Here is a 15,740-nt window from a genome sequence, read left to right as displayed (position 1 = left end):
CAAGAACTTAAGCTAAGACAACCACAATGTCATCCGTGCCGCTTTTGAGGATTTAGCTCTAACGGCTGAATGTTTGGCACGGAGACCTCGCAGCATCCAGCTATTTGTAGGTTGGTACCTCGTAGGATTGGCCATTCCAATTGTCCGACCAATCCGATGAAGAGCTTGTCTGCCACATCACACGTCCCACCTGGTCTACCGCCATTCAGTCTCGCAAAACTGCACATCTCAATCATCAATTGCAAAGCTTTCAAGAACGTGGTCGAGAATTAAATGATGAATTGACCGTTAAAGCAAACGCATTATCTTCCATTTACTCACCGTATCTATGCTCACATCGTTCTACAAGTCCACCTTGCATTTTCACAGCACCTAGGTACACACATCTATCAAGCTAATTTCAACAGGTATGTATCTTTTGCCCCGTACTACCTAGGATATTTATCAATAACTCAAATGAGGTAAACAAGCTTTTATTTAAATAAGTAGATGTAATGCTTTCTACCTTGTAGTTTAAAAGTACTACATAGATAAAGATAATAGTTATATGTTAATGCAACAAGTACACCTAAGTACGCATTGCAAGAAGCATAACATAAATACTTTGTCTAAGATGATTCCATAACCTCCGCTCTGCTCCGGAACCAAGGGCGTCTGGCAAGAAAGAGCTCAGAACAAAGTCGCTTTCAAGACCGCGCTTCCGCCAACGATCACCAGGGCACTGATACATGCCAATGACTTCTGTGAATGCAAGCCAGCTCCGAAGGTTGCATCGAAAGGATTGCGCCGTGAGCGCAGACTAGGATTTTAGAGAAGGCAGTTCAGAATAGTGTACTTGTTAGAAGAGTAATTTTAGAAGATAGATATGCTCGCGATTTTACTTCATTTTCACTGTGATTTATGCTTTTGAACTACTGTATGCCCTCCGCATGACACTTAACTCACCACTTCATCTTGCACTTGAATCATCTATAAACAAACGCAATAGTCACCTGCGTGTTCTGCGGATAAGGTGAGAATAAGGTCTATGAATCAATTCGAATATATTAAGAAGAAGAATATGATTGATAAATTGACGGACTATACCCTTTAGTACCAGAAAGAAGTCGCTCGCACGCAATGAGCAGGTAAATGCCAAAAGAGGCTAAGCCATTGCTTTGTCTTAGCCTAGCTCCAACAATCGTCCAGATGTTACTCAGCCAACCCCCCATGCCCATCGCTTTCCTCAAAGCTGACAGCGTCGTTCTCTTACTTTCCTACTTCATAAAATAAAGAGCGAATATGACTGTGCCGATTTAGCGGACACGTAGCCAGTATCTCAATCGATCAACGGGGGAAAAGGAAAGAATGATTTGCCGCTTACAATAACGAAACTTCGACGCTTGATATTCCGGGGACTTCATCGTGGCCTTTTTGAGGCAACATTCGCTTAATAGTTATCATCACCAGTGATTGAAAAGGAGCTGGCTATCTGAAGAGGAGGAAATTTGCTTGCTGTACTGTTGCATTTACGCTCGTCGGCGAGATCTCTGGAGGGCAGGCAGTATGGTGCTCGGCTACGAATTCGTAACTCTCGACGACGACCAAAAGCATGCCAGGAGGATGCTGCTCGAGTTTTATCCATGGATTGCTCAATGGTCCGTCCTGACTGTCTTTCTGATATTTCAATTATGCTTTCTGGCCTCCTGGATCGGGAGGCGTGGCCTCGAGTCTCAGATGCGGCCGCGGTCTCCGTCGTTCAACAAGCGTGACGGGGTACTGCTAGTATGGCTTCGCAGGGCCCAGGAAACCTTCCATGCGTGGGTGTGGTGGATGCATAGGCCTCTATTTCGAAACTGGGGGACGAGGGGTGAATGGATCGGAGGCGGCATTTGGTTCATATGGTTGATGAGCCTTTCCATCATACAGACGGGCAATGGTGCGTAGAGACTGATGTCCCCGCTCAGACGATCAAAACTAATTCAAGTACAGACTTCCTGCATTTGACCAAACGATTTGGCATCATTGGGGCATCTCAGCTTCCCTTGCATTACCTTCTGGCTATGCGATCGCCATGGTCGCCCATCCAGATGCTCACACGGCTATCCCACGAGCAGCTCAAGTCGGCCCACAAGATCCTCGGGCGCATCGTATACGTGCTGTTCATTCTTCATGCCGCTTTCTACTTGTATTTCTTTATCGCCGCCGGCGTCCTCGCGAAGAGGATTAAGGACAGGGACGTCATATTCGGCATTATCAGTCTTGCATTCTTCACCATAATCAGCACCACCGCCCTCGAGCAGGTTCGCAGACGCAACTACCGACTATTCTACATCTCACACATCTCTTTCGCCAACGTGGTCATCCTAGCCATGTTCCTGCACGTCTCCCACATCAGAATCTACGTCTGGGAGGTCATCGCCGTCAACGCCATCCACCTGCTATCACGAAGCCTGAGCGTGAGAAAGCGACCCGGAACCGTGAAGCTCCTCCCGGGCACGAACCTCGTCGAAGTCCGCATCCCGCTCTCACCGGGCGACCCGGCACTGAAGTGGCTCCCAGGCCAGCACGTCTACCTCACGAAGCCAACGCAGAACGCCGCGACCCTTCCCTTCTACGAAGAGCTCCTCCTCATGACGCAGACTAACCCCTTCACCATCGCCTCGCTCCCCTCAGAGGACCGCCACCTCCTCCTCGTCGCGAGACCCCTCAACGGCACGACCAAGCACCTCGCCGACCTCGCGCGAACATGGTCGTCGTCGTCCCACGCCAACGACACTCCCCCGACCATCCCGCTCGCCATCGAAGGCCCCTACGGCGCCTCGACGCGCCTCCCCGACTTCTCCGCCTTCGACGAGGTCCTCCTCGTCGCGGGCGGCGTGGGCGCCACGTTCATCGTCCCGCTGTTCCGACACGTCACGGGGTCGAAGGTCGCGAGCAATGCGGGCGCACCACACGTGCATCTCGCGTGGGCTGTGCGGAGTCTCGCGGAGACGCGGTGGGCTTCGGATGCCTTTGCTTTGGCGGGAGATGGGGGAGACGAAAATGGAGATGGATCAGTAGATGGCGATGTCAAAATTTACGTCACGGGGTCGTCGAGTACGCCAGGTCCGCAGGTCGGCGCGTCAGAGGCGGACATCGAGCTCGCGGAGAACGAGCAGTTGTTGTCGGGTGCGGATGAGGAGGAGGCTGGTCCAGCGGCGAAGGGCGTGACGGTTGCGAGAGGTCGTCCGGATGTCGTGGGCATAGTTGATGAGGTGTTTGCTAAGGGGAGTCGAGTCGCGGTGTTTTGCTGCGGTCCGAAGGCCCTGACGGAGAGACTCGGCCGCGCGATGGAGCCTTGGGTGAGGAAAGGTTATGATGTTTATTATCACGATGAGACGTTTGGGTGGTGAGGTGTTTGAAGTATTTTCATAAGCGTGTGTTGTAATTATACATAGGTTGGTTGAATGAGCCCATACGAGGGTTGTATTTGGATGCGTGGGTGATCAATCATGTATATTCCCCCCCTGCTCATATATGCTCCATATTTTGTTCCCAGGAAACCCTTTTAGATACCTGGAATCCAGGTTGTTGGAACTTCGATGTCGCCATCATAACAAGTAGATATATCCATCCGGCTGAAGTTAAGATGGGGGACTCTCATCCTCGTCTGTTCGCTCGGAACCAGGCAACTGGATCGTTTTTTTTTCTCTTTGCCGATTCCGCTACGAAGGATCGCCGGTTCGCAGGAGTTTGATCGGAACGTTTGAGATTATCCATTGCGCTTGGGCTGCATTGGGAAAGCGTTGTGGTGGAGAATTGGGCGAGTGTGATAAGTGTTCTGGTCATTGTGCACATCGTATGGTATAGCATAAGATCCGGGTTGCATAAGTTAGGTATCTAAGGCTATTGATTGAGCTTACTATTTATCGGATGCGGATCGGGGAAACCAATTAGTTATGCACTGCGAAGGATGGATCTGGAGATACATTAGTAGGTGCAGGAAAGTGGACATGACAATTCTCCGATGTTGGAGTACGAGTGCATAGATGTAATTTATTAGATCAGACACACATAGATATACGGGTACGCAACGGCTGGCGCTGTCAAAACGCAACGAGATGAAACGTTGCGATTCTGCTAACGACTTGAAACTTAAGTGGACTGGCAGATCTGATCATCATGACAAGACCGCTGCTGGTGGCCGTTGAGTTGAGGCTGTCTCCTTTTTTTCATCCCAATCGATCCGTTCCGGAAGAGGGAGGGAGATTGGGCACGGTCGAGCACGAGCATTAGGTTTAACCCCAATATGGCCGTTCCCCTTGTCAAATTCTTCCCCATTGCTGGATTTGATTCGATGGAATTGGATGGCCTGGACAATGTTCTGGGATTCTTTGGGTTGTGTTATGATTATTGGGAGTAGACTATGTACCTAGGTATCTATGGAGGGTATCTGATGTGCGTGTGTACATGGGGGGTTGCTATCAATTCACCCACTCAGCTGCCTTGGACGTGGTACTGGCACTCGCATGGCCAGTGCCAGTGCCAGTCCAACCAGGGCCATCATCCACTCTACCCAGCAGCCATTCACCCAATCATCCACTCTTGTCTCTCGTGCTCACTCCTCAATTCGTTCATCCATTCATCGTCCACCCTCACGATTCCCTCCTGTGCACGCGTTCATTTCACCCTCTCCATTCCCCAACTTCCTCATCCTCGTCCTCCTCACTCTCACACACACCAGCCACTGTCATCACCTTCCGGACCTTCGACTGTGCTGGGTATTTTCCCTCCTCAGCTGGAACCTGTCACTCTTTGTCTTTGTCTTTCTTCTTCCTCCTGTATTAATTGATCCCGTTTCCCTTTCGCTTTCCCCGTCCTCGTGCAGCGACTTGCAGGGATCACCCATTCGCAAAACAATCCTCCCCCCAATCTTCATTCACTTCGACTTCTGCAGTAACGCCGCCTTCTTGTCCTACAGCTGCACCCCTCATATGACCTCTCTCGCATAACCAATTTACACATTCCTCCACCGTCCTTTTATTCCTCCCGAGAGATTCACCTCTGCTGCAGTCGTTGCAACACACCCCACGGCGCATACCAAACCCCCTTCCGGCTCATTGCTTCTGCGCGCCCCTTCTTCCGTGTCTGAGACAAACAACCCTCCTCCGCCACAAATCACGCCTTTCCGAAATACCATCTACCACGCGACAATCTTCGTAGGAAGACGGCATTGCTGTTGTTGTAGCGTCAAGCTCATCGGCCGCCTTGCGTGATCCATGGCTCTGGCATCGCCCCGCCAGCCGCCGCCCGTACAGCAATTGACGCCGCCGAGCAGTGCTCACGGTGGGCGGGGATCTTGGGATTTCGCGGTGCCTTTGAGCAATCAGGTGCGTATTGCAGACAGGCCAAAACTAGGCCCCTTCATCCCATCTTCCTGTCGTCACGCCCGCGCGCTACTGGCGCACTATGACACCCGTTCCCGCCATAGTGCCTTCCCAATCCCACCTCTAGATCTACTCTATCCCACCGCCTTGGATACTACCCTCAAGTTCGAATGAGCTTTCGAGTTGCTGACCTCTGCTTTGTTTGGTGTAGAAAACGTCCAACATCGACTCGAAGCCTTACATGTCGGAAGAAATACCCTCCACGCAACAGTATCCTGTTAGCCAACATCTACCATCCCAACCCAATGGCTACACCAGACCATCTCGTGCCAGTGAACCTCGACAGCCTTACGGCTTTGAAGATGAATCGAATTACACCGCGTCAAACATCGTGACCGAGTTTCAGAGAAGGGGGACTGATAATACACTCAACGGCAATGATACAGAAAATGCACCTCGCGAGAATTTTAAGGGGCAGGAGAGCAAGAGCAGGAGTCGGAGCAGGAACACATCGCGGACCAGGAACAAGAAGAAACTCGCAGTGGACCCGAAATGGGCCGAGGTCGAGAAGGACCACTCGAACTGGATCCACCGAGACAAGCTGAAGGAGATCGAGACCAAGGAACTCGAGGAGGCTGGCTTCACAGTGGGACGCGCGAGTCGCTCGAACAGCCGGTCACAGAGTGCTGCCAGGGCCTCTCGTGATAGAAAAAACTCGGCAGCCACCACAGAAAGTGCCCCGGCGGCAGAGGAACGAAACGAACGGCGCATGGTTTCTCCCATCCCGGCAGAAGAGGACGAAGCTGAGTCTGAGCGGGTCCATAGTCAGGGTCAGTGGGACCTCCGAACACCAGAGGAGATTGGAGCAGAGGAGCAATTCGACTGGTCTACGCGGACCCATCACGCCCTTCGTCCAAGCACTTCCCGAATTCCAGTCGCAAAGACGAGTCCTGCGCCTGTCCCCAGCACTTTCGTCGAGCGAGATGCTCCTCTCCCGAGATCGAGGTCTAGCAGCGGCGCAAACTGGAGCCCAGATGCGAATGCAATTGCAGTCAATGGTGCCCGTGTCAGAAGTGGAAGTGTCTCGAGCCAGGTCTTGCTCGATGACCCGACCAGAATTTCTGGGGAAGTTCTGCGATCTCCGCAACACACTAACTTCAGCAACCCAACTTCCCCTATCACTGGATCACCGCCAAAGGCAAAGACTCCTGGAAGGGGAGCCCCCAATTCCGGTGCGCGGAAGACCAGTGCTCAGCGATCATCGTCCCAAGCCAAACCACGAACCACTTCCGTTACTTCTCCGAAGCGCCCTGGTACCAGTGGTGGCTCCATCTCTCGGCCGACTACAAGCCATAGACCGGAGGGAGAAGCTCCTTGGATTGCTACTATGTATAAGCCGGATCCTCGTCTCCCACCGGACCAGCAGATTATTCCAACGCATGCAAAGCGGATGCAGCAGGAACAGTGGGAGAGCGATGGCAGGACTGGCTCCATGTATGGTCGGGATTTCCGCCTACTCAATACGGATGAATTCGACAACAAGCGCAACTCCCAGATCCAGCCTTTGGAGCTGGACCGTGTCAGTAAGACCCCCAGTAACGAACAATGGCCTCTTCCGAGCCCTACGAAGGCGAATTTCGACAACACGCCCAAGTCTCCCACCAACGACCAAGGTGGTTACAAGCTCACTCCGACAATACCGCAGGGTCCACAAGCAGCTCCCCGCGACGAGAGAAGACAGAGTCAAGCCTCTGCTCCCAAACCTCCAAAAGCAACCCGGATGCCTGAGCCGCCCGAGGAAACGAAAGAGAAGAAAGGTTGTTGCTGCATTGTCATGTAGATTTTCTACATCATTTATACCCATTCGTATCCCTACAGAGGGACTATTTTCATTTGTGCCGGTGTTCTGGAGCATGACGGCGCAGCTATTATACCTTCGGTTGTGTGTTTTTATAGTACCCTTTTCCTCGCTGCCTGATAGCGTACAGCGGCCTGCTGATATTCCTATGTCACACTCTCACACTCTCTAGTTTTCTATCAAATCTCTCGTCTCATTTGTCGTTCATCTGGTAGCGCCGCATTGCTTCGAAAGTTTTCCAAAGCCGGCCCGTGCATCTAAAACCAGCTCTTTCTTTCCCTCTCTCTTACTGCTTTTCCCATTTCAAGCGTTGATTTTTCCCTAATAGCCGTCAAAGGTCCGTTTCTTTCTTTATTGCAGGAGTTCATGCGGGCTATGGATCTCGAAAGTCTATCTCGGTTCTGATTTTCGTGTCAACGGTCGCCGTCACCACCACCATCACCACCGCGTCCCACGAAGGTATTTGTCGACTTTTCTTTTTCGAAGCACAAAAATCGGATACACTCGAGCTCTTCGTTTCCAATTGCGAGACCTGCAGGTTCTCGAAGCATTTGACGAGCTCGAGTGAGAGTCTTTTTTTTCACGTGAGAGGATGACTGATTGAGGATCGGACCTACGAAGAAGAGACAGACACACACTCTAGCTCTGGTAGATAGTTCGGGGGGAAGTGACTAGGGCTTAGAAGCATTAAGGTAGCAGTTACAAGATGATTGCAGCTCCGTTGGCGAGCAGAAGAATTTGAATATTGCTATGCATGGCTCGTAACTTTTGGATCGCTCACTGTGATGAATCCCTTCGTAAGCAAGTTGACTACATGTGTGAGGGGATTGTTGGAATTGGAGTACACATGGCCTTTCACATCCTTAAGCACCGCCGAGAAAGTCCATCATTAAACTCACTGTAGCTTACAGTCAAAGTGTCTTGAGTTTTTCAATAATATTGCGCATGTTGCGCCTCATTTATATCTCTTGTTGTGAGACGGTAAGCATCACGTGATATTTGCCAAGATATCTATCGTTCGCTTTCGGTAAAGCTCGCCCACACGCCCTCGCCAATTTTAACGTCGAACTTTTGACGTCTGCATCGACTCCTATTATTTTCTACTCCTTGTCGAATTATTCTCAAGAAACTCTTCGAGGAACACCCGACAGATCCAAACACACAACAATCATGGTGCGTACACCTGCCTCACCCAGGATCTCCTGAGCCTCTCGCATGTCCCACCATCACACCGCCGCCGTCGTCGTTCTCCAACGACTCCCGCTGCGGGGTGGTGGCCACCTTCCAACATCGCGAAGAAAACCCTCCTACCTACATCAGAACCCCAAGCTGACAGTTTTCCCACCTACAGTCGGACGGAGAAGAGCCCACATCCCCCATCGAGGCCGCCGCTGAGGTCGAGGTCTCCGCCGATGCCGCCGGCTCCGGCCAGATGTCCGTCCTCGAGGCGCTCAAGGGCGTCCTGAAGCTCGCCCTCATCCACGACGGGCTCGCCCGCGGTCTCCGCGAGGCCTCCAAGGCGCTCGACCGCCGCCAGGCCCACATGTGCGTCCTCAACGAGGCCTGCGAGGAGGAGGCCTACAAGAAGCTCGTCGTCGCTCTCTGCTCCGAGCACAAGATCCCGCTCATCAAGGTCCCCGATGGCAAGCAGCTCGGCGAGTGGGCTGGTCTCTGTACGTTATCCCCCTCCTTCTAATGCATCGTTTGGTATGCGAATCCGTTGCTAACAGAATTGAACAGGCCAGATCGACCGCGAGGGCAACGCCCGCAAGGTCGTCAACTGCTCCTGCGTCGTCGTCCGCGACTGGGGTGAGGAGTCCCAGGAGCGCACCATCCTCCTCAACTACTTCCAGACCGAGCAATAGATGCGGAATCTTCTTTAACCATCCGGCCTGGTCTCTGATTTGAATTTTATGTTTCCGCGAGCTTGCCAACTACCGATCCACGCCATGTGGAAAGCAGATACATTGGAAGACGGAAACCAGTCTCGGAAAAGGGAACAGATGAAAAAAAGATCTCTCGCAAAAAATGGGTCATATAGACAAATAAAAATGGAAATAGTTTCTCTGGTGGAAAAAGAGCAAAACCTTGCGTACGATGCGTCGATGCGTTGTGATATGTAAATGTGAATGTGATGCAATAATATACATATCGAACCTCTCCCGGGCCATTGCACCCCACAGCACGTCCACAGTCACAGATCAAAAGTCACAGTCAACATCAAGCATACGACATAACCTCACAATCTCACACTCCACACTGTACATTGTCATCGAACACTGCCATCAAATTTCTTCTATGTGACTCGCCGTCCTCTCTCTCCCTCCTGTACCTCCTCTCCATCTGTCTCCGTCTGTCTCTCACTGTCTCCGTCTATATACGACGACATAAATCGACCAAACCCTCTTCCCCTACCCTCTCCACCCTCCTCCATCTCCTTTTCGCATGTATGTAATGCAATGCATGGTACGGTCTATACAAATCTTTCAATCAACACCTCCCCCATCCACCCCCCTTCCAGATTTCCGTCTTTAGACCTCCCTAACGCTCCCCACACCCCCGCCCCTCCCAGCAGGAATCTCCGTCTCCACCATCTCAAGCCCGCTCAAGCTGGGATACCTCTTGCTAAAGCTATCGACGTCGAACTCCGCCTCGCCCGCCTCCGTTGCCGCCGCTTGTCTGCGGCTCGCAACGGGTGGTGGGAGCGGTTTGTCTTTGTTGAGCGGTATGGGTGTGGAGCCGCCTGTGCGGAGGGCTTTTGGCTTCGGGGGCGCGGAGGGGCGGGGTTGAGACTGGAGATTTTGTGGTTGGGACTGGGGGCGTAGTGTTGGGGGTGCGGAGGTGGAGGATGGTGGTGGGGGGTGTTGGAAGTTTGGGGAGGGTTGTTGTGTAGGCTGCTGTTGTTGCTGGTGATATTGTTGTTGGGGGATGGGTTTGGGTATGGGTTTGCGGGCGACGCTGGGGGGTGGTGGTTGCTGTTGTGTTTGTTGTCGTGTGGCGCCGGATTGGTCTTGAGGGCGTAGCGGGAGGGGTTTCCCGCTGTCGGTGTATTGCCCGTATCCTTCTGCCGTGCGGGTGGAGGTTGTCTTTTGGCTGTCGTCTAGGAGGGACCGGACGCGGTTTTGGATCGTCGAGGCGCGCGTGGGTGCGGCTTTGCCTTTGCCGTGCTCGCCTTGCTCGGCGAGCCGTTTGCGATATTCGGCTGCGGCGTTGGCGACGCGCTTTTCTTCCTGGGAGAGGCGCCGTCGTTCGAGCTCGCGGCGGACTTCGGGGGGGAGGTCCTGGGTCTCGTCGATGGCGCGGTCGTCGTCGGAGAGGTCGCCAGTTGCCTCTGAGCCCGCGATGGGGGTGAGCGCCTGGCCGGTTCGGGGGTCGATGTGCTGGTCGGTTGGCGTGAGCGGTGGCATGGGCTCGCGCTCCTGGTGGCTCGTGTTGTTCTCGAATTTCCTGAATGCTTCGCCGAACCTGCCTTTGACTATGCTCTTGGTTCCGCTGGTTATTGAGGACAAGCTTGCACGCTTCGCGTGCTTCGATAGACTGCTGCTCCGGCGGTGCTTCTTCTGGCCCGTGTGGTCATGCTCCATGGATCGCAGGAAGTCGACGCTCGAGATGTTCTTCTTTCCTTCGTCTGAGTCCGAGTCGTTGACGTTTCCAGACGACCTTCCTCGTGTTAGAGAGGGTGCGTCGAAGTTCCTTCCAGGGGCACCTTCGCGGTCACGGAGGTAGTCGAGGTTGGATTCCACGTGGATGGTAGTCGGGCGAGCATTAGCATTCGCCGATTTTGACCTATCGATCGCGTTGCCAATCTCCAATGCAGTCGGGCGATGGCTCTCCAATGATGGACGTGATGATGCAGGCGATTTGGGGATCGTTAGCGTGGCAGTCTGCGATTTTGACCTTGCTTCAGACAACGATGGCCGCGATGGGAGTGTGAAATCGGGCTTTAATGACAGCGGACTCGGTTGTGGCTTGTCGAAGGTCCTCGGTGTGCTCAGAGCACGTGCGTGATGGGACGAGTCTGGGACCCTCCAGATTGGCCTCTTGTTGACATCCGGATACTTTCCTGAATTCGGTGGTGGAGTAGGCGACGGTGATGTCTGGATGCCAGTTGACACCATATTCGGGCGTTGCGGGTTGGGTTGTAGGATTGGAGGTTTGGGCTTCGGAGCTTCAATGGTTGTAGGCTGTTGCTTCTTTACAGAGGCACTTCTCGAAACGCCAGCAGAAGTAGGCTTTGAGGCGGGGTTTGACGAAGGCGCAGTATCAGTCTTTGAAGGTGGTAACATGCCAAAGGCATCGTCCGCCAGCGCCTGTGTAATCCTCTTATTCATCGAGTCCGGTTTTGGCTCTGTGAGAGGAGGTGACCCTTGATTGAATTCGAATTTCTGGCCCCGGTCGTGCAACAGCGAGAACTCGTCCAGTGAAGGGAATCTCGCTGCAAGTTCATCGGCGGCAGCGCTTCGGACCTGCACGTTCTGGGAGTCGAGAGCGGCGAATGGGTCTGATGCCGTTCCACGCATGGGAGACGGGCTCGGCTTCGCAGAGCCATGGTTTTGCGTTGGAGCAGTAGGTCTGCCCCGCCTCATGGGGGCAATGTCTGGTATACTTTGTACATGCTGAACCGGAGCGACCTTCTGCAATCCTACTACTGGCGGAGGAGATTGTATCGGCTCGTTCGTGGGTAATTGCTGGTTCCTTCGGTCTTCGGATTGGCTACGGTTAGAGTAGATCTTTATTTGTTAGTCTCCATTCTGTGCAAAAAACATGGTTCGCTGACTGACATCTTTGATTGGGACGTTCCTGTGCCGCATAGAGCAAACCTCCACTACGACCTGATAAATGTTGGGACGATGCTGTGGGTTTTCACGCAACATCGAAGCTGGCCCAAATCAGTCTATACAATCCAAGACCCTCCTGAGTTCAAACGTACCGATAAACTTCTTTAAGCGGTCTGAAAATACGGGGTATGAGGGAAATTTGAAGGTTGCGTTCAAAATGGCCATGGTTCCAACTTCCTCAAATGGCGTCGTGTAGTAACACAGTTTGTACAATAAAACACCTAGAGCCCAGATATCGCTCTTCTCGTCAATAGGCTGTTTCCTGTAGACATCGATCATCTCCGGACTGCGGTATTGTAATGTTGTGTGCCGTTGTACGTCGTCCTCGATCAATCTGCCCTCGGCAGCGGTCGTTGCAGCGGGACGCGGAGGAGCGGTGGATCCAAAATCACAGAGCTTGTATATCCTAGAAGATCCATGTGCTGTTATCAGAACGTTCTCCACCTTCAAATCTCGGTGTAGCAGTGGTGGCTTTAGGTAGTGCATAGTTGCAACTCCCTCAGCGACATCCGAGAAGATGTGCAGAATCTCTGGCTCGGTGAGCCTGTGCTGCAATCTTGTATTCATGAAGTCGATGAGACCTCCGCCGGAGCAGTATTCCATGAGCAGGAAGACCTCGAAACCTCCGCCCTTGAGTTGCGAGGCATGGGAGTCTATGTAGGTCACAATGTGACGATGCCCCTTGAGCTTCTTCATGGTCTCCACCTCCGTCCTCATATTTGCCAACGCCTCCTTGTCTGGTACGGCAACTCTTTTCAGGACCGCAATCTCTGGGGTGCGTTCTTCCGACTTGGGAACACGGACCAGATAGACATGGGCAAAGCCGCCTTCGGATAGGTATTTATCGATGGTGACTCTGTGGTTGCCGACCTGGACCTTCGTCCCGGGGGCAAAGGTGCCGGGAGGGGCATTGGAGGCAGGCACTGGAGCACGATAGGCTGCCTGGTGGTGGTGGGGGACTGAGGAAGCAGCGGAGTTGGCATAGCGAGCGGAGGAAGACATTGTTGGGGGTGGGGGGGGGGGGGGGGGGGGCCCGCGGGCGATGCAGGAGGAGGGAAGCGGTCGATTGTTCTAGGGGGCGGACATTCGGTCACGATTCTGGGATCCAAAATGGTAGAGGCACGCTCAATGCGCGTGTGCGTGTGAAGGGACGATATGGAAGGTCATCAGGATGGGAGGAGGATGCCTGGGCGGTCTCAGAAGTTGATGGTTGATGATTGACTACTGAGCTCGGTTGTATGGCAAGGAACTGGCACCGCCATACCCCGTAGAGCGCACGCACGCAAGCCACAACTACTGACTACACCAAACTACTTGAGGGACTACTCGCCCCACGCCTCCGCTGTCGCCGACTAACGGAGCTGGCCTTTCCTAGTGATAATGATGATGATGAAAATAAGAAGAACAATGATCGAGTCAAGTGTGTACTGGGAACAATCACGGGGAAGATGTAAGGGAGTTGGTCTCGTGGTTTGGGGTTGTCATCACAAGTCAACTTTGTTCTTTTGAGACCAGTCCATTGGTTTGTGAGAGACCTCTCCTCATGTGACTATTGATCCTATAAAACCTACCTATCATTTACTACAAAGCAAAGAATGTAATCTGGAGACATAGATGCGAAAGGCATGGTTATACGAGACGTTTTCGCCCTAGACATAAGTAAGACTGTGTCAGCAGCGAACTACCTTTCTTTTTGGATTCCTTTGGATTCGATATCGTGTTAGGCAGTAGAACTGACTGGAAAGGAAACTCAGTCGACTATGGGCACACAGCGATATAAATGCTCTGCAACATGCATGCTGTACCGTACAAACTCTAGGGGGCGGACAGAGAACCGGAATGTACAACGTTGAAACGGCGAACAAGGCCATCGATCCGTCCCTATGAAACAAGTACAAAAAGGAAACTGCATTCGGAGGATCCATAGAGGAGGTATACTGCACGTTTTGAAACAAATTTCCGTTGCCTTTTGGTGGCGTTCAAAAACAGCGGCGAGGCGTCTCTCGCCAGAAGTTTCCATCAGACTTCCAGAAACATCGGGATTCTGAAACGACAGTAAATCATACAAGGCAATGGGAGTATGTACTCATAAATATGCTCTACACCTCAGCTTACCTGCACATAATTGTTGTGCTGGGCATAGATGCGAGAAAGAGATTGCGAAAGTCGAACGACAGGTGCCGTCCGCCTTTGTCTAATAGGACACGAAATGTACGGAGTATATTGGCTAGTCATCGCATAGTAGATATTCTTCAAGGTGAACACAATGTCTGGGACGACTCTTTTTGGTAGTCCGGCCATTCTTGGAATGCGCCTGTTAATCGGAGATCGAGAATCACGTTTGTTTGTTGCTTTGATTGTACGTACGAACAATCACCTAACGGACATGAACCCGTGATGTGCATTACTAGAATGGACTGGACATTCAAAGTCAAACCAGGTCAAACGCAGTTCGCACATGATGCTGGACTTGCGCAAAGTGGGTCTGAGATGGGCATCGAGCGAGGGCCTGCCTCAATGTGAGCATTTAGGAGGGTCTGCATGCGCGGGAGAGTGACTCCGATGGCTGAGGTGGTCCATGGTAGTTAGGGGGAACAGAGCAGATCGGGCGTCTATACCCAATGTACAATACAAGTACAGCGAGGGCGTGAGGCCGGAACAATGGCGCTGGAGATGGTGGTTTCGCGATGGGAGCTTTGGCATCGCCGGACAGGGGTGGGCGTTGCTGCTTACGGTCCTGATTTAAGGGAGAGACGCCATGCAATTGGGTTCCGGTGAGACCATAACGGACCTGGAGTGTCTAGAAGCAGGTGACAATTGTCTATCAAGAGTTGATTTGATCGTCCAGAACAGAGAAAGGAGGGGAGAGGGAGTGGGAAAAGAGGAAGAGAACCATGTGGATCGTGGTGTATGGTTTCTTTTGACAGCGCCCGCCCGCACATGCAGAGTCCGGCCCGCGATCTACGATACCAGGCGGGAGGGCAGGACACGGGAACGCGACAGGGTCAGGGAAAGCAGAAGATATGCGCAAATGTCAGAGGAGGAGGACAAACTTTAAAGAAAAAAGAAAAGAAAAAGAAGAAAGAATTGGACCAGACTGGACTGGATTGGGCTGGACAGGGCGGAGGACAACGGAGTGTCGCCCAATCCGCCCAGCTAGTATGAGGTTTTACATACATACTCCGTAGTTAATTACTCGTAACCATAACCATAACCATAACCATAACCATGACCATCGTTAGCAATGCGATGACCATAAACAGTAATTACCATCTCTTTAGTTAGTGTTCGTACAAGACTACAAGTTGCGGTTCCCATGTTTGAGGTCTTGTATCAAATAAGGTAGACTCTAAGAGACAAGAGGCGGAGAAACGGAGGGAACGGAGAGTGTGATACCGATCTCCCCCAGTCTTGATTCACCAAACAAAGCATCGCACCGAGTGGTTCCTTCACCATCATGATCATAATCACTACCATCCATCATCATCGCCGTACATAGACAGTACATAGTTACTCGTACTATACACATTATACAGCCGCCCATTCCCTAGGTCAGGCCTACCCTTCCCGTCCCGTCCCATCCTTTCCCTCCCTTCGTCATTGCAACCGCCTGCCCAACCGCCCATTTAGTCTCTGTGTTTGTGTCTGTATGAGCAGGTAGGAATGCTGGCTTGCTTACCATACAAGTACAATACA

At 52.3% G+C, this 15,740-nt stretch overlaps 5 protein-coding genes across 5 annotated transcripts; 3 read left to right on the top strand and 2 right to left on the bottom strand.

Annotated features, from left to right (window-relative positions):
* Window positions 1-1,214: 1,214 nt before the first annotated feature.
* On the top strand, window positions 1,215-3,600 carry BU24DRAFT_445776 (uncharacterized protein). Its single transcript, XM_033530725.1, has 2 exons — window positions 1,215-1,918; window positions 1,972-3,600. Exons 1-2 carry the CDS (start codon window positions 1,546-1,548, stop codon window positions 3,372-3,374), a joined length of 1,776 nt encoding a protein of 591 aa, XP_033388917.1. The 5' UTR covers window positions 1,215-1,545; the 3' UTR covers window positions 3,375-3,600.
* BU24DRAFT_3353 (uncharacterized protein) lies at window positions 3,499-3,868 on the bottom strand. Its single transcript, XM_033523065.1, has one exon. The coding sequence runs from the start codon at window positions 3,832-3,834 to the stop codon at window positions 3,622-3,624; it is 213 nt and encodes a 70-aa protein (XP_033388916.1). The 5' UTR covers window positions 3,835-3,868; the 3' UTR covers window positions 3,499-3,621.
* A 1,721-nt stretch (window positions 3,869-5,589) lies between these two features.
* On the top strand, window positions 5,590-9,071 carry BU24DRAFT_456636 (uncharacterized protein; the record flags this gene model as incomplete). The annotated part of the gene is made up of 3 exons (XM_033531462.1): window positions 5,590-7,179; window positions 8,558-8,879; window positions 8,947-9,071. The coding sequence occupies 3 exons, from the start codon at window positions 5,590-5,592 to the stop codon at window positions 9,069-9,071; spliced, it is 2,037 nt and encodes a 678-aa protein (XP_033388915.1).
* A 345-nt stretch (window positions 9,072-9,416) lies between these two features.
* On the bottom strand, window positions 9,417-13,109 carry BU24DRAFT_416246 (uncharacterized protein; the record flags this gene model as incomplete). Its single annotated transcript, XM_033526408.1, has 3 exons — window positions 9,417-11,936; window positions 11,988-12,085; window positions 12,137-13,109. Coding segments are annotated over 3 exons (3,213 nt in total), but the record flags the coding sequence as incomplete, so codon positions are not given.
* A 1,201-nt stretch (window positions 13,110-14,310) lies between these two features.
* BU24DRAFT_403672 (uncharacterized protein) lies at window positions 14,311-15,209 on the top strand (the record flags this gene model as incomplete). The annotated part of the gene is made up of 3 exons (XM_033525591.1): window positions 14,311-14,407; window positions 14,476-14,563; window positions 14,972-15,209. 3 exons carry the CDS (start codon window positions 14,311-14,313, stop codon window positions 15,207-15,209), a joined length of 423 nt encoding a protein of 140 aa, XP_033388913.1.
* Window positions 15,210-15,740: the final 531 nt, after the last annotated feature.

Source organism: Aaosphaeria arxii (assembly GCF_010015735.1).
Source record: "Aaosphaeria arxii CBS 175.79 unplaced genomic scaffold BU24scaffold_1, whole genome shotgun sequence".
NCBI lineage: Eukaryota > Fungi > Ascomycota > Dothideomycetes > Pleosporales > Aaosphaeria > Aaosphaeria arxii.
Note: the sequence above shows the minus strand (reverse complement) of the source record. Positions and strands in the feature narration are given on the sequence as shown.